The 21,594-nt window shown below is 37.8% G+C and overlaps 1 protein-coding gene across 9 annotated transcripts in view; it reads right to left on the reverse strand.

Moving 5' to 3' along the window:
• Positions 1–21,594, reverse strand: part of Synj1 (synaptojanin 1) — an 88,510-nt gene that overhangs the window by 11,969 nt on the left and 54,947 nt on the right. For 3 of the 9 annotated variants that reach the window (XM_042687196.1, XM_042687188.1, XM_042687194.1), the window contains exons 15-28: positions 21,253–21,393; positions 20,847–21,039; positions 20,118–20,276; positions 18,867–19,023; positions 18,053–18,170; positions 17,737–17,952; positions 12,271–12,349; positions 9,693–9,855; positions 5,801–6,010; positions 5,060–5,203; positions 4,433–4,471; positions 2,151–2,198; positions 722–760; positions 535–605 (exon numbers count right to left, since the gene is read on the reverse strand). In XM_042687196.1, coding sequence (XP_042543130.1) covers positions 535–605; positions 722–760; positions 2,151–2,198; positions 4,433–4,471; positions 5,060–5,203; positions 5,801–6,010; positions 9,693–9,855; positions 12,271–12,349; positions 17,737–17,952; positions 18,053–18,170; positions 18,867–19,023; positions 20,118–20,276; positions 20,847–21,039; positions 21,253–21,393 — 1,777 coding nt within the window. The remainder of the gene's footprint in view (positions 1–534; positions 606–721; positions 761–2,150; positions 2,199–4,432; positions 4,472–5,059; positions 5,204–5,800; positions 6,011–9,692; positions 9,856–12,270; positions 12,350–17,736; positions 17,953–18,052; positions 18,171–18,866; positions 19,024–20,117; positions 20,277–20,846; positions 21,040–21,252; positions 21,394–21,594) is intronic. The other 6 variants (XM_042687189.1, XM_042687191.1, XM_042687190.1 and 3 more) reach the window with 6 other exon arrangements.

A 21,594-nucleotide genomic window follows, 5' to 3' on the forward strand; every position in this document is an offset into this window, starting at 1 on the left:
CCCGGTTTCACTATTAAATGAAATAGTGGAAAATAGTTCTATGGGAAGTGTGGTAGTATTGGAGTTAGTATATGGCAATTTCTCCTTTTTAAAATAAATAGACTGGGCCATAGAGATCTTCATATATATTCTACAGACATAAGGAATTAAAAGGAATCTTATGTATTGTCAGTTCTCTCATTTTAGAGTTTAGGAAAATTAGGCTAGGAAGGGTCTTATAATTTCTCCAAAGTAACAGATTCAGGGCTGGAAAGGTGGCTCAATGGTAGCGCGCTTGCCTTGCATGCCAGAGGCCCTGGGTTTGATTTCTCAGCACCACATAAGCAAAAAGAAAAAAGCCGGAAGTGGCGCTGTGGCTCAAGTGGTAGAGCGCTAGCCTTGAGCTGAAGAGCTGAGGGACAGTGCCCAGGCCCAGAGTTCAGGCCCCATGACCAGATCCAAAAAAACCCAACAACAACAAAGTAACAGATTCACTAGCTGCAAATTCAGACCTAGAACACAGTCTATAGTCCTTGCCCCATCAGTGCTACCTACCGGCCGGGCTGCCCCATATACAGCAGGACCTGGGCCTGCAAGTCCTGCTTGAGGCGAGGGCTGATTGCGTCCTGGAACAAAGACAAATATTTAAGTGCTAAAAAAAATAATAAAACAAGAACCATATATTTCTAGTCCAATTGTCTATTTGGTGGTCCAGTTTTCAAGGTAAATAACTACATTTTACCTATGGTATCTTTCCGTGTAGTTCCAGGGCTTTTGGGTGCTTTGAAGTAGGAAGAAAAAAAAATTATTCACAAGTAACAATAAAACATTACATACCATCATTTGACTGTTTTATTTTATTACACTAAAAATGAGGGCATGGGTTGGAGTAATTAGCATTAGATAAGAATGAAGGGTATTAATTGTCCTGAGTAAAATATTCCAAAACAGAAAAAAAACTAGTATTAGAGACACCATATTATGGGAGACAAGTGCAGCCCTTAAGCTGGCACCTTACTCACAGGGACACACAGGGACACGGTGTCTATCTATGAACCTTGACAACATGGTCAACTGTGTGAACAGTTACAAGACGTGACCACAGTAGCTGGTGCTACTCAGACAAGCGGCTCAGGAGCCACAGTCTGTGTGTGTTTCTAAGTTTTGTAAGTAGATATTAGTAGCACTATTTTAGGGCTTCATTGTCTATGCATCCTTGCAGATAAAGTATCTTTTGTTGAGATCTTTTGGACTTCTATAAAATTCTATGATTGAGATAGAAGACAGGTATACTTATTATCATATACCTATCTGCCTTATGGAAGAAATGGTTCAAATGCATTAGAAATGTAGCTGAAGGATGAAACAAAAATTACTTTTGTGAGACAACCAAATAATTGACAAACAAGGATTATCTTCTTGACTTTCCTTTTAGAAAAGAAATTCACAAACAATTGTTACATGAAATATACTAGTCTCTTAATAACTAATATTAACAAATGGCTTCTAGTCTTAAGGACTTTTAAAGGAACTTAATCTAGAAACGCCTATGTATAAAATCACCCACAAAATACTACATTCTTCAACTTTAATAGATTTAATCTTAATTACTAATTTTTTTTTGGGGGGGGTCAGTTGTGGCACTTGAACTCAGGGCCTGAGTGCTGTCCCTGAGCCTCTTTGTGCTCAATGGCAACACTCTCACACTTGAGACACAGTACCACTTGCAGTTTTTTAGTGGTTGGAGATAAGAGTCTCAATGGGGACTTTTCTGCAAAGGCAGGCTTGAAACTGGCATCCTCAGATCTCAGCCTCCTGAGTGAGCCACTGGTGCCAGGCTTTAATTACCAATTTTTAAAACTTTAGTCAAGAACATTTCAAAACATTTGACTTATTCTGAAAAAAAAAAAAAAAACCTCGAAGACATTCTTCTTTAAACAGAAACTTCACAGCCTCAGTATATATTAAACATGTATGAAACAAGAGTCGAAACAACAGGAATCTCAGGGAAGTTAAGTGGATATACAAACAACAAAGAATGAAAGTTAAAAACAAGGTATACATGAAGAGGAGGAGAAGGTTACTACCAGAAGTTTTAGTATACTAAACACTGACGAGGTCCAACATTATAGAATGAGAGAACTCTTTCTAGAATGCAAAAATCTTGTTACCTTCCATCTCTCTCCTAGCTACCCCAGGACTGGGAGGGGTTCCAATACCTTTTTAGAGAAAGAACAAAAGCTGTATATTGTTCAGAGCCCACAGCATAGGATGAAAGGCAGGCACAATTACTTTTGTACAGAGGCTCTTTTATTGCTTTAAATCTCTTTGAAGATAATCAATGCAAGCCAAAGTGACATTAGATGTTGAGTTTGAACCTAAGTCCTCCTTTTCTCCAAGTCAAAGAGTAGGAATGGGTTGAGTACTTTTTTTCTGTACCCGAAATTACTATCCACTGGGAACTTAAATATTTGTTAATGAAAGCCTTTGTCTTCTGAGCTCATTCCTTCTATCTATAGTTAAATCACTGACACAAGCCCCATTATTTAAGTCAAAATGAATAATTAATGAAGTTTCAATCTGATTTTAAATTTCTGTAAGATTGTGTAGGTCTATTAGTTTTTGGTCTATATACATATTTTTAAACTTTAAGTGTAGTATCATGATTTTTCTCAAGCTCACTATCTTAGAGGAAATATTGCTTATTGAATAAAATATGTTGAAAACAGCTGTCTACAAAAGAGTTCTGAAGAGAAGCTTTTTTAATTTTTCTTTTGCTAGTCCTGGGGCTAAAACTCTGGGCCTAGTCACTGTCCCTGAGCTTTTTTTTGCTCAAGGCTAGTCCTCTACCACATGAGCCACAGTGCCACTTTCTTGAGAACTTTATTGGAGATAAGTGTCTCCCGGGCTTTTCTGTCCAGACTGGCTTTGAACCAAGATCCTTGGATCTCAGCCTCTTGAGTAGCTAGGATTATATAGGCGTGAGCCACCAGTGCCTGGCAGAGAAGCATTTTTTTTTTTTTTTTTTAAATTAAGAGATTTCTAAAAGCTTCTGGGATGCTAGTGAGGTACATTTTTCTACAAGTTGTAGAAGCAGATGATGAGAATCATTTTATCATGAAAACACAAATGAAAGAGTCTGAAATTAGAAAAATAAATGTTTTTGTAGGTCAATGGAAAAATTACCATCCAATAGTTCTTTATGGAAGCTGGCCTGCTGAAATAATTTATACAAAGTTGTCAAAATCTCCACATAAGAGAAGTTGTTCTGTAATAAATGAACTTGAACTGACTAGAAATATCATAAGGCAGCTAGAATAAAAACAGACCAACTTTGAATGGACAGTGGATCTCAGTAATATTAACACTGGGTTTGCAGTTCTAATTCTCAGAAACTAGACTGAATCAACTTATCAAATATACCCACTCTTCCAACTGAGCTAAGTTTTTGTATCAATCAAACCATACCTTAAACAAATTGACTGCATTTGTGAATAAAAATTTCCTCATTGAAATAAAGAAAAATCATATAGTTCTTACATAAACAAATGAGGAAGGATTTAGTAATGTTATACTAAATGGAAATAACAACTACATCTTAAATAATTACTCTGAGTTTAAATTGTATTTCTAGGAAAGCTTGTTAACCCACAAACTTTTTCCACTGGAAAAGGATTGTACTAGGACATCACTAATCAAATACTTGGGAAATGTTCAGTATCTATTGCACCAGAACCCTCTTTGAAATGAACATGACATTTGGGAATTAATGAACATGACATTTGGGAATTAATTCTTTATACTCAATTGACTACATTTGGAAGCAAAGTTCCACATATATTTAAAGTTGACAGATAATTTCAGGTGTGTGTGTGTGTGTGTGTGTGTGTGTGTGTGTGTGTGTGTGTGTGTGTGTGTGTGTGTGTGTGTGTGTGTGTGTGTGTGTGTGTGTGTGTGTGTGTGTGTGTGTGTGTGTGTGTGTGTGTGTGTGTGTGTGTGTGTGTGTGTGTGTGTGTGTGTGTGTGTGTGTGTCCATGGCTGTCCCAGGGCTTGAATACTCAGGCAGGGCCTGGGCACTGTTTTGAGCTTTTTGTTTGCAAAGGCTAGTGCTCTCTACTAGTTACTTGAGCCCTTCCAACTTTTTTTTGAAAGTTTATTGGAGATAAGCTTGTCCAGACTTTCCTGTGCAGGCTGGCTTCAAATTATAAACCTCAGATCATAGCCTCCCGAGTAGCTGAGATTACAGGTGTGAGCCATGGGTATCCAGCTGAGCACTAATCTTGTACTTAACAGCAATGCAAGAGAAGCTTGGAGCTATTCTTAATTTAATGCATACATGTTATTCCTCTTGGCTTTTATCTAACAAACCTTAAGTGCTTCTAGGTTATAGGGATTAAACTCCAAAACATTCATGAGTCAGCATTCACACATGATAGCAAATGAAAATGGTTACCTCCAAATTCTTTTCTAGCAGGTGCAGGACTCCTAGACCCTTATAGTTCATAAGAAAATATGCAGCAGAAAGGAAATGACATTAAATGAAGAAGTAAAATGTCAAGATCTATATTATTCATACTGTCAAATATCATTAGGAATTATGAGTAGTAACATAGAAAGTTGATGCATATAATCTTAATAACTGAAGAAACAATACTATATTTCAAAACAAACATCTCAATATATACAATTTTATATTAAACAGTGGGAGAAGTGTGTACTTTTCTAATAAATTTTATAGCAATTAGCAAATTTTTAATGATTTTATGAAGCTAGAAATGAGGATTCGAAAAATTAAACCTAGTTTTACCAGTTGGTAAATGTACAAGTTGGTACATCAAACTAGGTTTAACTACATCAAATTAGCACAACCAAACAAACTATTCTTGTGCACTGGTAAGAAGACAGGTCTGTAAAAATTAATCTATTTGGTAAACATACTTTACTGGTGCTGTTGAGACCTATCATGTCTTTTGAGAAAAGCTGAAGTAGTCAAAATGATATGAAAACATTTTAAAGTATTTTTATTTTTAAATAAAATGGAGAATTCTAAATCTAGCAGATATGGACAGTGGATGGTTACCTGAAGGCGGTGGTGGTCTCTGTGGGGGTGCGGGACGTGAAGGAGGAGCAACTGGGCGGGGTGGAGGTGGCCTCTTGGGCTCTAAAGTCTGGGAAGAATCTTTCTGCTGCAGTTGAGTTACTGGTTGAGTGTCAACAGGAGAACCTAAAGAAGTATAGTAGGAAAGATGAGGCTCCAAGTGGGTGCTGGTTGTTTGGAATGTACTTCATATATATGTACAATACATGTTCCACTTTACTAACTTCAAAAGTTTGTACATGAGAAATGGCATCTATTTTCAGTGCGAAGAACTAAACAGCCTACTATTAAACTATACTTTGGTACCATAATCATAATGATGCTACCTATATGTGGATTTCTTACTTAGGCCCAAATGCTGAAATCTAACTTACTGGCCCTATTAAGAAGGAACAAAGTACTGTTTGACTTAAACCATGTGTAGTGTGCTGGTCAGTAAAGAAAAATTCAAATAGTTATGGATTATAACCATATAACAGAAAATCACCAATTTTAAGATACAGACAGCTCTAACCATTTAGAAAACAGATTGAGAACTGTTTTCATCTAGTGGCATCAATGACAATGAGTTTCTGTTTACTCAGAGTATATTATCTACAAATTCTTCTCTTTTGTGTGCAGGACTCTCAGCATATGGGACAAAACTTAAACAACGAAGAGTCTCTAAAATAAACACACTGGCCAGAAAAAATTACACAGAGAACTTCTGAGGAAAACACGTACTCTGGGAACTTGGGGGCCCAGGAGTTCTTGATGGTGCCCGACTGGGTCTGACTGGAAGGGAAGGCACAAGACCCTCTGGAATTGTAGGTGACTGGCAGGGACTGGTCCTTGGTGAAGAGCTTGGAGAAGTGCCAAGACCAGAACTTGAGGATGGCTGCAGGTGCTGAGGAAGAAGCTCCTCCACTTCGGCACTGTAGTCATCGACATCACCTAAGGAAAGGCAAGGTTACAGTTTGGAATTTTCTTTTTCACTTTCGGATTTAAAATGTTAAAATACACAAATCAAACATAAGGACACTGCTAACTCACATGGATAAAATGTAGGCATGCATGAGATTTGTAAGTATAAAACAGAAAATAAAAAGCTATGTAACACCAGAGCAACTTGGCTCTGAGCTAGCTTGATTACAAGGTCTTTCACTATTTTTTGGGTAGGTAGTGCACTCAAGCTGATCACTCTTCTCCCTCTAAACCTGTCAAGTTGTGCTCTATCCATGTCTGGCTTATGGTAAACAAGTTCTTGGCCAGCCACACACCGTTAGCCAGGAGTCTCTCCTTTATATTCCTCACCCAACACAGACTTTTCTGGCTTTAACTGAATACTGATTATCTCCCGAGGTTTCTTTCCTTGCTACTTACTGCCTCGGGCTAGGGTCAGAAGCCCTTTGCAATCAGATTCCAATTCCAGAACATTAATCTTCCACCCCTTCAACAACTTTTCTTTCTTCAAAGCTATACCACTAGGAGTTCATACTGTATTCTCTGTGCTTCTTGTCACAGAAATTTCCAAACTCTATCCTTCTAGTACCTGTAAACCATTTATTAGGACCAAGTAGAGAATATGAGGTGAATATGTCTTGCCTTCTTTCTGTGTAACATTGAAGTCCACATAGACAACCTGTTCAATAACCTAATGGCTTTGGTTTGGTCCTTACTGGCAACTGTTCTTCAAGATACTAAACTGGAGAACTTCAATCTGTATCCTTGAAAGTTTTCTTCCATGAGTTTACTCATTTTCCTTTAGCCTTTAATGAAACCCAGGACTTGATCCTTCCCATTTCAACCCTATTTAATTTTTCTTTCTTTTGGTCTCAGGCTTTACAGTTCTGCATTCAGTCATTTCCTTAATTCATGTTTCTTCCACCTCTGCTGCTTGATAAAATCCTACCCACCACCAATCCCACTACTGAATCTTTGCTTCACTGTATTTTTGCCTGCTTATATGACGCTGAACAAAACCACAGTCCTGATGGTCACAGTCACATTTAATTTATGGTTTTTGGTTTCTTTTTGCAATTCCATGATTTCCTGGTTGATTCTCTCTCATACTTCTCTTCAGGAGATTTATGAAGCTTCTCAGCTCTCATGAAATCCTACATTGCCCTATTTACTTCTGCAGACTTCAGTATTTAAACCACTGTGAAGAGAACTTTCTCAAAAATCTGCTTCTCAGCTGCAGTGAATCACATGTTCAGCACTAGGTAGCTAGAACAAATGGGCCCACTCTACTTTTTTCAGTGACTATGCTATAATTCTGCCCTGACCTTCCTCAATATTATAAGCTTTCTCTCTTCTCCCAGGACTTCCCCATCCACACTGAGCATTCTCTGGCTTTTCCCACTTAAAAACAACCATCTCTGGATTCCCAGTCTCTTAGGAGTGACTCCCCCCAACCCCCACTCCCCCCAATCTTATCCAACTTGCTTAGAGAGCTGTCTGTTGACACTCTCCATTTCTCCACCTTCCATCCATAAACACCAAGTGTTTGTTATCACAACACTGAAATTGGAGAGATATCACATGACTTTATCACACAGCTGAAATTAGTCTTAGAAAGGTCACCAACAGCTTTCCTCTATTACTAAATCAGAAAGACAGGTTTCTGTTCTCTCCTCTCCTCATTTCTCTAACTACAAGATATCACAGACTACTTCTTGGTTATACTTTTTTTCCTTCTTTCCTTGATTTTTTTTTTTTTTTGAAAAATTTGCAATGGTTTATTTTGGTATAACAGGAGAAAGTTGGGAGAAATGGAGATTTAAAATATTTCTAGTTCCCCATGAAGGAAATGGTATTTAAGACTGGACTTTCCTTGATTTATTTATGCCACAAATTTCTCTTGGCGCAAGGACATTTCTAATTGTTTCTTTCTCATGGTACTTTCTTCTTCTGTCTATCCTTGAACTCTATTTCTCCATATTCATTTAATTTCTCTGGTCTCTACATGATTCTATTGTCCAAAAAAAAAAATGCTTATACCTACCTTGTGAATCAAGACTCTTTTCTTCTGAGTATCAGACATACATGACATCTGGATCAACTGACCCCACAGACATCTTAAATCCAATAGGTTAAAAAGAACTGTTTTCCATCCTACAATTGCATCTTAACCTCCCTCCCAAATACACTTGCATAATCAATGTACATCTTTCTTCCTCTAATACTCATATACATGCTTTCTCCCAGTCATTCCTCTCTGCCCTCTTTAATTCAATTCTCCCTTACTCTTCAGGTTTTTAACTACATTTCAATTCCTTTGAAACTGAAATTTGCTCAACTCTTCCATGAGCTACCATAGCATCTTCCACTTTCACTTCAATGTCACTTTATTATAGTTTATTTATATTATTATGTATAATTCCCAATACACTGTGAGTTACAGAAGGGCAAGGGCCACAACTATTCAATTTCCAGTACTTGGTATGTACATGGCACATAAGAGGTACTACACATGTTATGTGACTAAAGAATGTGAAAACTGGAGAAAACCTTGTAAGATGTTTACCTCTTATATGTGCTAACTACCTAAATGGGCCATCACAATGTGAGAATCTGTCATTTTATAAACTAAGGTATACATTTTTAGAGGACTGCTGGGGATTGAACCCAGGATACATGCTTAAACATACACTCTACCATTTAATATGCCCAGCCACTTAGGTATAGCATATTGCATTAGAAAACAAATACATTTTAAAATCATGTTTAGGAAACTAGGATATTTAATAATCTATACAAATTTGTAAGCTTCAAATGGTTAATTTTTATAGATGAATCCAGCTTCAAATATCTATATATATGTTCCTCTCCACACTCAAGCTTTCTTTTTTTAAATTATATTTTTATTATCTTTAAGTAGTTGCACGAAGGAATTACAATTCAACCTATCTGTTTTTAAGTACAATGCATCTTCTATTTTTTTTTTTTGGTAGGTCGTGGGGCCTGAACTCTGGGCTTGGGCACTGTCCCACAGCTCTTCAGCTCAAGGCTAGCGCTCTACACCACTTTCTGCTTATGTGGTGCTAAGGGATCGAACCCAGGGCTTTATGCATGCAAGGTAAGCATTCTACCACTGTGCCACCTTCCCAGCCCAGAGTAAAATGCATCTTGAAACAACACACTGAGCCTTTTTAAATTACTTTGAAACATATATATATATATTTTTTTTTGTTGGTCATGGGGCTTGAACTCTGGGCCTGGGCGCTGTCCCTCAGCTCTGCAGCTCAAGGCGAGCGCTCTACCACTTGAGCTACAGTGCCACTTCCGGTTTTCTGGTGGTTTATTGGAGATAGGAGTCTCACAATCTCTCCTGCCCAGGCTGGCTTTGAACCGCAATCCTCAGATCTCAGCCTCCTGAGTAGCTAGGATTACAGGCGTGAGCCACCAGCACCCGGCTGAAACGTATCTTTTGTAGTAATTATTATGATCTAATTTCTGCTGTTACTAACATATGAATGGCAGATACATTACAAAGTCTTAAATATAAGCAAAATAAGTCTTAATACTGATACATATATCTCAAGAAGAGAAAGGTAAACTTTATGATAAGACCTTAGTGATATGAAGGAAACAACTCTAGTACTACAAAAATAAGTAGATTAAACAAGCAAACCTTCCATGTCAAAATCTGCTGCAACCTCTGCATCTTCACCGAGTAGAGTAGAGCTTGTTGATGTAGGCAATGTGACACTAATTTTCTCTAAGCTCATTTCTTCCTCCAAATTTTTTATCCAGTCTGGACTTTTTAAAGTAATGGTTACAATCCGATTCAATAACTAATGGGACAAAAGAGATATAAAATTAAATTCATCAACATGAAAGCTATTTTTGTATGCTATACTATGCAATGGTATAAACAGCTAAACTAAACAACGTATAAAATCGATTTGGTTTTACAATTTAGACATGTTTTGCAAGCCATTTAGTACTTCTTAAAGTTAAGAAAACTCTTATTTTCACCAGAGTACTAATAATCATCTTTAAGCTCACATTACCATATACCTATTTAAGATGCAAATTGTTTAGTAACACTTACTTGGCAGAGATCAGATCAGAGTCACCTATAAAGAAGAAACTGGGATGGTAGTAATGAAAAGTTCAGAGAGTTTTTCATCTTCTCTCTGTACTTCTTATGCTATATACCTTTCCATATTATCTTCAGAGGGGAAAGAACTGTTATTGACCCTCAGACTTAGGGCTGAAGTAATGATATTAGCAAAGGCACTAGTACTAGAGGCTTAGAAGTATGTATTTCTTGAAAGGACTGATTAAACATTATTTTCTACTTTCCACAAAAATACTGTTAAAGAGTTTTAAAAGCCTTTTAAGGGAGCCAAGAGGGATCTCTTCCTAAGAGTGTAGCATAAGTGACTAGATTTGAGGGTGATGGACAGAGTAGAAAAGGGGAAAAACAAAACAAAGAAAATTATCAAGGTAAGACAAAAAGGGACACTTTCGGGAGAAAAGAAAGTTGTCAAAGAATGTCAAGTTGAGAGGGGTTCTTTAATATTTACATCATGATGAGATGAAGAAATGCTAGGAGAGAAAGACTAGAATTAAATTGAAAGTTTAGTTATCTTCATAAAGTTAAAACACAGTAGAGTTATAAGACAAATTGGGGAAAGATTTCATGAGATAGAATTAATACCATAGCATAAGAGGAATTTCATAGGATGAATACCCTAGTGTGAAAATAGGCTGGGGCTGGGGATCTGCTCAATGATAGAACATCTGCCTAGAATACGCAGGCCCGAGGATTTGATCCCCAGCACTGACAAACATTAAGAACAACAAAAAACTGAAAAATAAACAATAAACTAGAGAAACAGACCACTAGTAAAGTAGAATATAAGATCTACAAATAAAATAAAAAAAAAAAGAGAATCAATTCGTAATCAAAACCTTAAGATAGGAATGATATAATAAAACATTTCTAAAGAGCAATTTGGCAACAGGTATCCAATTTTAATGACTGTATTCTATAATGGAGCATATACTTAGAAATTAGAAACACTGTCTAAAAGAGTTTGGAAAAAAATAGACTCAGAAAAATGATAGATACAGCACTTCATAGAAGTAAACTATTCCAGGCCATCAATGATTCCATTACAAAAAACAAAAAACTTCTAAAATGAAAGGGTGAAAAAGTACAGCAGTGGAGTGTACTGGTTGCACAGGGCATTGATGAAAGTGAACTCATGGGTGGAGATGGGAGCGAGGAAATGGGAGAGAATGAGGGAACAGATGACACTATGTGAAAGGAAATGTACTTATTCCCAGATGTATGTAAAGGCAACCTCCCCTGTATATCACCTCTAAAACAACAATAAAAGCTGGGCGCCGGTGGTTCACACACCTGTAATCCTAGCTACTCAGGAGGCTGATCTGAGGATCACAGTTCAAAGCCATCCCCAGGCAGGAAAGGCCATGAGACTCTTATTTCCACTAAGTCACCAGAAACCCGGAAGTGGTGCTGTGGCTCAAGTGGCAGAGTGCTCGCCTTGAGCTGAAGAGAACAGGGACAGCGCTCAAGCCCAGAGTTCGAGTCCCACAACCAACAAAAAACAAAAACAAAAACACCCCAATAAAACAATAAAGTAAACTGGAAAAAAAAAGTGGTAGATTGCTAGCTTTGAGCAAAAGAGCTCAGGGACCTGAGTACCTAGGCCGAGTTCAAACCCCATAACTTACATAATTAAACTTAAAAATGAAAAAAGAATTATACATTCCCCCCAAACTTCTCAAATGCCTCAGTGGAATTATTATATGCTTGGAAAAGATAATTTGGTACCAAGAAACAAGCCAACAAAATAAATTCCTAGGAATGAAGAGCAACCTCTTTCCTTGTTTTTTTTTAAAAAACCATTTTCTTTATTCAATAGAAAGTTTTTTATATAGATAAGCCAGAATATCTATCCTTAATTCAACACTTAAAACATCTCATATCATAAACTATAATGATAAAATAACTATTTCTTTTCTGTTTGTATGATATTAATCTCTGGGGAGGACTAAACTACCCCTAGGTAATCATAAAACTGGTCTGAATTTTTAAAAAATGGAATAACCTTTATTATAAAGCCTTTTATCTCCCCTAACTGAAAACACATTTAGATAATCTTGAGGCATGTATATAATATATAATCTTCAAACAGTTTCTGAATGGCTTAGAATCAACAAGTCTTCCTTACCTCTTTGCCATTTAGGCTTAGAACACTTAAGGCAGAGCTTCCTTCCAAAAAGGTAACCCACATTTTATCTTCTACAAATCTTTAGGAAAGAAAAAAGCAATACACAACACCATTATTAACCCCATAGACATAATTTGTCCAATGCCTATGGCCTCACAGAGGCCAGGCAGTGGAACAGAAGATGGAGGCCAGCCGTAGGGCTGATATAACCAGGAGAGGGTGCTATTCTGTTTGTTATGGAAGTTATCTACAAACAGCACTACTCCTGTATCTTTTAACTGTTACATTTAACAAAATAGCCAGGGAGAACAACCCTGTTCAACATGTCCTTATAGGACAGTAAGCTCTAGGGCTAGGAGCCAAGCCTCCTGACTCCACAATCAAGTTCCATGCATTTCCATTGCCTCATGATTTCCCTGAAGCACACTTCCTTTGAGCAAAACACATGGTATGGAGTGTCAATGAAAATGAAAGAACAAGGTTGAGGTCCTTGTCTTTATTCACTGATATGTTTTTACTCTCCAGGGTCTTCAGTGGTCTTTGCTTTGACTCTAAACTTGTATTTCTGAAATAAAAAACCTCCACAGGAAATAGAGACAAAAATAAAACAACATTGGGCCAGGCGCTGGTAGCTCACACCTGTAATCCTAGCTACTCAGGAGGCTGAAATCTAAGGATCACGGTTCAAAGCCAGCCCTCCCAGCAAAGTCTGTGAGACTCTTATTTCCAATAAACCACCAGAAAACCAAAAGTAGCGCTGTGGCTCAAGTGGTAGAGAGCTTGCCTTGAGCTGAAGGACAGCGCCCAGGCCTAGAGTTCAAGCCCCATGACCAAAAAAAAAAAAAGCACATTGGAACAAATTCTGAAGAGGATGGCCACAGATATGTAATATGCATAAAATAATAAAATAATATTCAGTTGCATTCAAAGCAACATATTGTAGGTTGAACTACCGAAGATACACAATACATACTCTACAGAGAAAAACATGTTCTTGGGTCTCTCTGCCTCTGTCTGAGACACACACATACACACACACATACATACACACACACCAAAAATGGCTGATATTAGCCTATATTAGTCTCTACTACTCCAAATGTCATGTTCTTTGACAGTGGTACCAAAGTCTTCATGGTTTTGATACAAGGGCTAGTAGAAAACCTGGCAGGGAATTGCCATCTTTGCACCTTTAAAGATGGCATAAGCTGATAAGCCAAAATCTGATAAGAAAATGGGGACACAGGGCTACAAAAGGGACAGGGACATAGAAGGACATGCTGGGCAAGGACAAAAGAATGGAGAAGTGATAGCAAGATGGTCAGGGAATTCATGGCCTATGGCAAGTTAAACACACTTTGCTAGTAGTAACAAGATGGGGGCAAGTAGCTACAACAGAAAGAAAAATGATAGGAGCAGGTAGTTTCTGCATTTATGGACTAGGGCAGAATAAGCTGATAAACCAAAAACTGCCTAACAACAAATGGGGACAGGGATTAAAAAAAAATAATGACAAAATAATGAGGAAAAAATAGAAAAGTTTGAGTATTGGTGTTTTTCTTTAAAGGTCTTAATAGAATTCTGCTGTGAATCTATCAGGATTGGGAGATTTTTAAAAATTGATATTTCAATTTTATTACTTGTTACCTGACTCAATTTTGGCACTTTAAGGTTATCTACAAACACATCCATTTCCGCCAGACTTTCCAGTTTGTTAAGAGTAAAAGGTTTGCAAAGCATTCCCTTATAATACATGTTCTGGATTTCACTTGTATTTGTTATAATATCCTCTTTTTCATTCCTAATTTTGAGTAATTTATCTTCTACTTTTGGTCAGAAAGGCTAACGGCATAATAGCTTTGTTTTATCTTTTGAAAGAATGGATTTTTTGTTTTGTTCATTTTTTGCACAGGTTTTTTTAAATTTGTTTTATTTTTTTTAATTTCTTGTGAACATACTGTACAGAGGGGTTACAATTAAATGGGCAAGATAATGAGTACATTTCTTATCAAGCATTGCAGCCTCCTCCTTTGTTTACCCTTCACATCCCTTCCCAGCCTCCCTCCCCCACCCAATCTCCCCCCACCCCCCTTTGCACAGGTTTCAAAGTCTCTAGTTCATTTATTTCTGAACTAATCCTTTGGCTTGTTCTTATTTTTCTAAGAGCTAGGAGTACATTGTTGGGGTATTAGCTTGCGATCTAGTTTGTTGCTTTAGGTACTGATAGCTATAAACTTTCCTCTTAGAACTGCCTTTTCTGTCATAGTATTCAACGTACATATGTGAATGTGGAACCTGAGGGGAGGGGGCCAGGGTTGGAAGAACTGGAGAGATTGATGGAATCGGTGACACTGATCAATATACATTATACTTATATACTGACATGTTGAATTATAACCCTCTATACCTTTTTTATTTTTTGGTCAGTCATGGGGCTTGAACTCTGTGCCTGAGTGCTGCCCTTGAGCTCTTTAGCTCAAGGCGAGAGCTCTACCACTTGAGCCACAGTGCCACTTCTGGTTTTCTGGTGGTTAATTGGAGACTAAGATTCTCATGACTTTCTTGCCAGGGCTGGGTTTGAACCCTGATCTTCAGATCTCAGCCTCCTGAGTAGCTAGGATTACAGGCATGAACCACCAGCTCCTGGCCACTTAAAGATAACTTTATAAGATTAAAAAAAAAAATTTTTTTTTGGTTGGCCATAGGGCCTGAAGTCTGTGTCTGGGCACTGTCCCTCAGCTCTTCATCTCAAGGCTAGCACTCACCACTTGAGCCACAGTGCCACTTCCGGGTTTTTGTTTATGTGGTGCTTAGGAATCAAACCCAGGGCCTCATGCATGCAAGGCAAGTGCTCTACCACTGCCATCTTCCCAGCCCTAAAAGTAAAAAATTTTAAAGAATAAAGATAAAATTTGGTGTCACAACCTTATAGGAAATGAAAAGGAAGCCCATCGAGGCCAATTTGTATAAAAAGGAGGTGGACAAGACAGCATAGCATTAAGCTACTGTCTTCCACATGACATCTATATGTCACATTCTCTTTTTCTGTCCTATTTTTCTTATAATAAACTATTTTATCACCTTTACTTATGATTAGGTCTTACCTAAATCCTCCTGCCAAATTCAAGAATTGAGATTGTTTAGCTGCCCTAAATTTTCTGGTAACATATTTGGTGCACAGGCTGGGATTTTAGGGATTAAGTTTCTAATTTGGACTCATCAAATGGTCATAGTCCTAGGACAAGGCTAATATCATGGATCCTATCCGTAATTTGGAAAGTGCTCCTTATACATTTCTAAGATTTTTTTCCCCCTGTATCTACAATTTGACCTCAGGACCTTGTGCTTTGCTTGCTCAGCTGGTACTCTACCATTTTAGCCACACCTCTAGCCTTGCTTTTTGCTAGTTGATCTGTAGTAGGATTCCCAGTTCTGCCTTAGCTGGCTTTGGATCTCTGTCTTCTGAATCGCTAGATTTACAAGCATGAGATGACAGCTCCTGGTTCACATTTCTAATTTTAATAAAGGATTCTTATTCTTACATCCACGAATTTATATAAGTCCTTTTGAAAACTGTTTTCTTCCTGCCTACATTCACTTTTAGTCTTTCCTCTTAGTATATGTATCTGAATTTAGCCCATCTACATTTCCAGGAAATCTTTTATTTAAATACCAAGGAGTTTACAGACTTTAGCCACTCTAGATTCTAATGTGGTAATTTAGCCTTGCTGCTGACTATAAAAGTTTTTTCCTTGTTCCCCACCTCCTCCAAACTTGGCTTTTGTCAGGTGTAACAACGAGACTATTCTAGGTACAAAGACAACCTGTGGTTTGTAGATCAGAGTAATGCCTTAGTTTCTTTCTACTACTTTTTCCTAGTAGTGACAAACATTTTGGGAAAAGCTTTGGCTCCAATGTTCAAACAGGAAGAACCAATGGATTATAAAGACAGTTTGTCTTCTGTATCAGCCTGGCATCCCATATACAATTTGGAGTCTTTCTAGCTGAGTGTAATATTTCACATTTTCCGTGAAGACACTGCTACTCTGCTGCCCACTCATACAGTCCACCAGCTGCTTTTCATGGTCTGGCATTTCTGTACTTGGCAAAGCTTATGGTCATCTGTAAACCTGAGAGATTTCACTGTGTACTTGCTAGAGTCTTGACATTTTAAGACACTTTGTTTTGTTCCTTTTTTAAAGGTTTAAGAAAAATTACTGTCAAAAGATTTAAAGGCAGTCTAAAAACAATCTGCTCTACATTTGTTCCTTTCTTTTCTAGAAGGACCTGAGAGGTTTTAGGCATGCTTTCTACTTTACAGAAACCACACTATCTTAATTTTGTGAGCTGTGTAGCTTAGATCCGAGGAAGCCATTCTGTTGACTTCCTAACTAGCTTACAAGTAAAAGTCATGTCTTCAGGTTCCTTGCTGTTCCACAACACCTGTATATAAATTTGCTCACCAAAACATCTATAAAACATACTTTAAAAAGGAAATAACACAAAAAATTCAATAGTATTTCTTCTCTATGGGAATTCAAACACACATACACATTCAATCTCTCAGAATTGCTATACATATGGAAGAGAGCACTTTTAAAATGAGGGAAATGGCATCTAGTTCTGCAAAAGGCCGATAGTTAAGTCAACAAGTGAAGCCAAGATCAAAAGATGATTCCTGACTATTCATCATATCTGTATTGTTTGGAAATTAAACTGAGGGAGAAAAAAAAATATTCACTCCACTGTATGTATGTATGTATGTATGAATGAATGTATGTATGTGAGACAGTGTTCTTGCTATGTAGCCCAAGCTGCCTTTAAACTCAGGATCTCAGCATCCTGGGATCCCAGCTGGGTTTCCAGGTGTGTGCCACCAGGTACATTCACTTTACTTATATCTGCTCTTAAAACAATAAAATTATTGGTCACATTTCACTTCGTTACAGGATTTGTTACATGTTCCATTGTACAGGAATCACCAGAAGCCATCCCTTATTTGTATATAGTTTATCTTTAAGTGTTTATCTAAAAGTGTCATAATTCAAGTTTTAAAGTAGAGAATTGAGTTTCAAAATTTATGCTCTTTGAATAACACCTTTTTTTTTTTTTGCAGTCCTGGGGCTTGAACTCTGGGCTTGGGCGCTATCCCTCAGCTCTTCAGCTCAAGGTGAGCGCTCTACTGCTTGAGCCACAGTGCCACTCCCAGTTTTCTGATGGTTTATTTGAGATAGGAGTCTCATGGACTTTCCTGCCCGGGCTGGCTTTGAACTGCTATCCTCAGATCTCAGCCTCCTGAGTAGCTAGAATTACAGGCGTGGGCCACCAGCGCCTGGCTTACATCTTATGGTTTTATAAAGACAGCAATCCTAAAATATTATTCAAACACTAAATTAGGTGATTTGTACTACAGAAACACTATTGTATATGAATCATGAACTGCTGGTGGATAAATACTTTACTCACCTTATAAGTATTACTTCACCAAAATTTGCAAATTGACGCAGAAGTTCATCAATCAAAGCATCATCAAAAAAATTATTTTCTTGTAAAGAACTTTTGATGGAGACCAATACTGTACCATCTGGTGGACCCTGAACTGCAATTACTTCTTTATAAATATTTTGTCTCTCTTCAGCTTCAACTTCAAATATATCTATATCAATCAGGGCAATAACAGGCCTTAAAGTATAAAGATAGATAAATGTATTAGAAATGTTTCAAAAAGGGTGTATTTCAAACAAACTTCAGAGGCCATTAAAAATATTGAAGTTGTTTAAACCTATGGTCAGAAGTCTTCAGCTCGGCTCTTCCATAGTGCAGCAAAGTACCAGGAGTCCATGTGTAAAGGATTTTGCTTTCATCTTGAAAACTGGCATTTAGAAGATCTAAATCTTCAGCTGTATAATAGAAGAAAAGAAAACACGAGCAGTCAGATCACACTGAACAGGGAGGTGCTGCCTTCCTCACATTAGCTCCTGCTATCTAGGCTGGCTAGAATGTCAGATAATTATTATTATTTTTTTTTTTTGGTCGGTCATGGGGCTTAAAACTCTGGGCTTGGGCGCTGTCCTTGCACTCTCAGCTCAAGGCGAGTGCTCTACCGCTTGAGCTACAGCACCACTTCTGGTTTTCTAGTGGTTTATTGGAGATAAGGGTCTCACGGACTTTCCTGCCCTGGCTGGCTTTGAACTGCAATCCTCAAATCTCAGCCTCCTGAGTAGCTAGGATTACAAGTGTGAGCCACTGGCACCTGGCTCAGCTACATTTTTAACAGTCAGGAACATTAGACACATTCTCGCTAAAAGTGTTTCATATATAGTTCACTAGTGTTCCATAAATACATTGAATAAGCATTATTTATTTAAAAAAACTGAATTAGCACTCAGAAATTTCATAAAAATATTTCCTTGCTTCTTTTTATATGAAATTATGTCACTTAAAAGAGACTTAAAAATTAATGTTTATAGAGTGTCTTCTATATTTGAATTTTCTATATTGTTCTAGATAAACTTTCTTAGGAAATTATTTCATTCTGTGTTTCCTCATAACATTCTCACTAATTCATCTATATAAAATAAAAGCCCATTTCTAACCTGATCTATCAAAAGGCCACTTCCTCCTTCTCCAGAGGACTCGGTCTGTCCACGCAGGGGTGCGGCATTTCTCACTGGTGTCATAGTCATCAGAAAACAAGTCATACTTATAGGTCGGAGCAAAGGTTACTTTCCCCTCTAAAAATCCTCTAAAAATCTGAAATATACATAAAATAATTTCAGAGTGCATAATTTGTTTTTATTCACAGCCATTCATGAGATGTTTATTACATGCTGGATATTCTCAGACAAATTTTTATCCATTTAATAAACTCAGAATGGATCAAAGCTTTAAAAATGGAAACCCCCAACTTCATCTCTACAGCACATTTGGAACTGTATGATATTTCCAAAATCATCTAGCCTAATGTCATATTCTTCAATGTCAATGAGGAGCAGAGACCTAGCAATATTAAGCAGTGCTTAGAGTACAAGAATTCAAGTCTGATAATCCCCAAACACTATACCAAATGGTCTCTAAGATGCTAAATTACTTTCCTCTTCCCCACAATAGTATATCTTTCCATTTCCTATCTGAAAGAATATCTTTTTTTTTTTTGGGGGGGGGGGGGAAGGGTCCGGTTGTGGGGCCCGAACTCTGGGCCTGGGCATTGTCCCTCAGCTCTTCAGCTCAAGGCTAGTGCTCTACTACTTGAGCCACAGTGCCACTTCTGGCTTTTTTCTTTTTGCTTATGTGGTGCTGAGGAATTGAATCCAGGGCCTCATGCATGCAAGGCAAGGGCTCTACCACTGAGCCACTTTCCCAGCCCTTTGAAAGAATACCTTATAGACTGAGAATTCTTCCCTAAGGGAAGAATTATTTATTTCTCTTTTCTTTCCTTTTCCCCTTCCTTTTTCTTCCTTCTCTCTCTCCCTCTTTTTTTTTTTTTTTTTTTTGGGTCCAGTCGTGGGGCCTGAACTCTGGGCCTGAGCGCTGTCCCTCAGCTCTTCAGCTCAAGGCAAGCGCTCTACCACTTGAGCCACAGCGCCACTTCCGGCTTTTTTCTTTTTGTTTATGTGGTGCTGAGGAATCAAACCCAGGACCTCAGGCATGCAAGGCAAGCGCTCTACCATGAGCCAACTTCCCAGCCCATCTCTCTCCCTCTTTCTTTTAGGAAATGTAATTCTGTATACACATGTGTTTTTAAGTAAATGGTTTCAATAAATTTAAAAATAATGCTTAAGGAAAGCATGTTTCATAACTAAAAAATCTCCTACTTAATGCAAGTATCTTCTCAAGTTTGTATATACCTGTCCAGCATTTTTCTGATTGATAAGTTGATCGCCTGCTATGAGAGAATCCCAATTTTGCTGTCGTATGAGCTCTTTAACTTCTTCATTAGGGAGATCAATTCGATAGTTGAAATCACCACACCAAAATACATAGTCATGAGAAAACAGCATCCTTCCCTATAAGCATTGAGATGGAATTTTAAATTCAAAGCAATCAAATGAAAAAAGGTTTTACATTATTTCTTTGCCTCAGATAAGCTTGCTTCCATCCAAGCCCTCTTTCTTTACCCCAACAGTAGCAACATACATAATAGTGAATATTGCTGATGTTCTAAGAACTATCTTAAAATTTCAAAAACCCTGACATGGATATTTGGGGTAAATTAAAATACAATTCAAAGCTTCTTCAAGAACAAACAGCAAGGGCCAAACGCAATGGCTCATGCTTATAATCCTAGCTACTCAGGAGATGGGAGATCTGGAGGAAAGTAGTTTCAACCTAGTCCTTGCAAAAAATTAGATAACAAATAATTGCTGTCTGACCATGGTCCCAGGCAACAACTCAAAACCCTGCAACCTAAGCAGAAAAGGGCTAGAAGCAAGGTTAACATGATAGAGATCTGCATAGCAAGGTTACTAAAAACAAATAGTCATGGAGAGGTATATACTTTCAAAGGAAACCCTTGCCTCACCTTAAGCCCCAATACTGTTAAAACAAAAACAAAACTACAAGTTGAAGAAGCTCACCATGGGAAAACTCAATTTTCGTGCTATTTCTACAAAATCTTCATTTCGTTCTTTGACTTGTGACTGCCCTGCAGCAAAGTGGCTACAGACAAAGCAAAGACTGGTGGTATGGAAAAGCATGCGGATTGCAACTGCTCCCTTATTTCCAGTTGCACCTCCCATCCCAGTCTTCACAGTATCAACTGCAACATCCCTTTGAAACAAAGAATTTTAAAGGGGAGATGAGTTCGGTGAACAGGAAATTACATGATTATATATAATGATATAACTTCATCATCATGTGGTATTTTGAGGAAAACTCTGTAAAATACTACAGTGAAGCTATTAGTGACTCTTGAATTGAAAACACAACTTTGACAAGTGTTTCTCTACCTTTTTCTCATAGGAGCATGTTTGGTTTACTGACCTGATAAAAGGAGCATGCTGCGGTCTGATAAAAACAAATAGGCAGACGCCCACCAACTGCTCAGAAGCCAGCAGCACATACTTGTTGTCTCGGGAGATTGTCTTCTGAAGCTCTACTGCCCAGAGCTTCTGATTTGTTGTGCTACAAAAGTATTAAAAAAAGGAATCTTTAAGAAGATATTGTATTTATTTATTTATTTGCTTTGTCGGTTGTGGGGCTTGAACTCTGGGCCTGGGCACTGTCCCTCAGCTCTTCAGCTCAAGGCTAACACTCTACCACTTGAGCCACAGCACCACTTCTGGTTTTCTGATGGCTTATTGGAGATAAGAGTCTCTCAGCCTT

This window comes from Dipodomys spectabilis, unplaced genomic scaffold, assembly GCF_019054845.1.
Source record: "Dipodomys spectabilis isolate Male_0828 unplaced genomic scaffold, ASM1905484v1 ptg000107l, whole genome shotgun sequence".
Taxonomy (NCBI): domain Eukaryota; kingdom Metazoa; phylum Chordata; class Mammalia; order Rodentia; family Heteromyidae; genus Dipodomys; species Dipodomys spectabilis.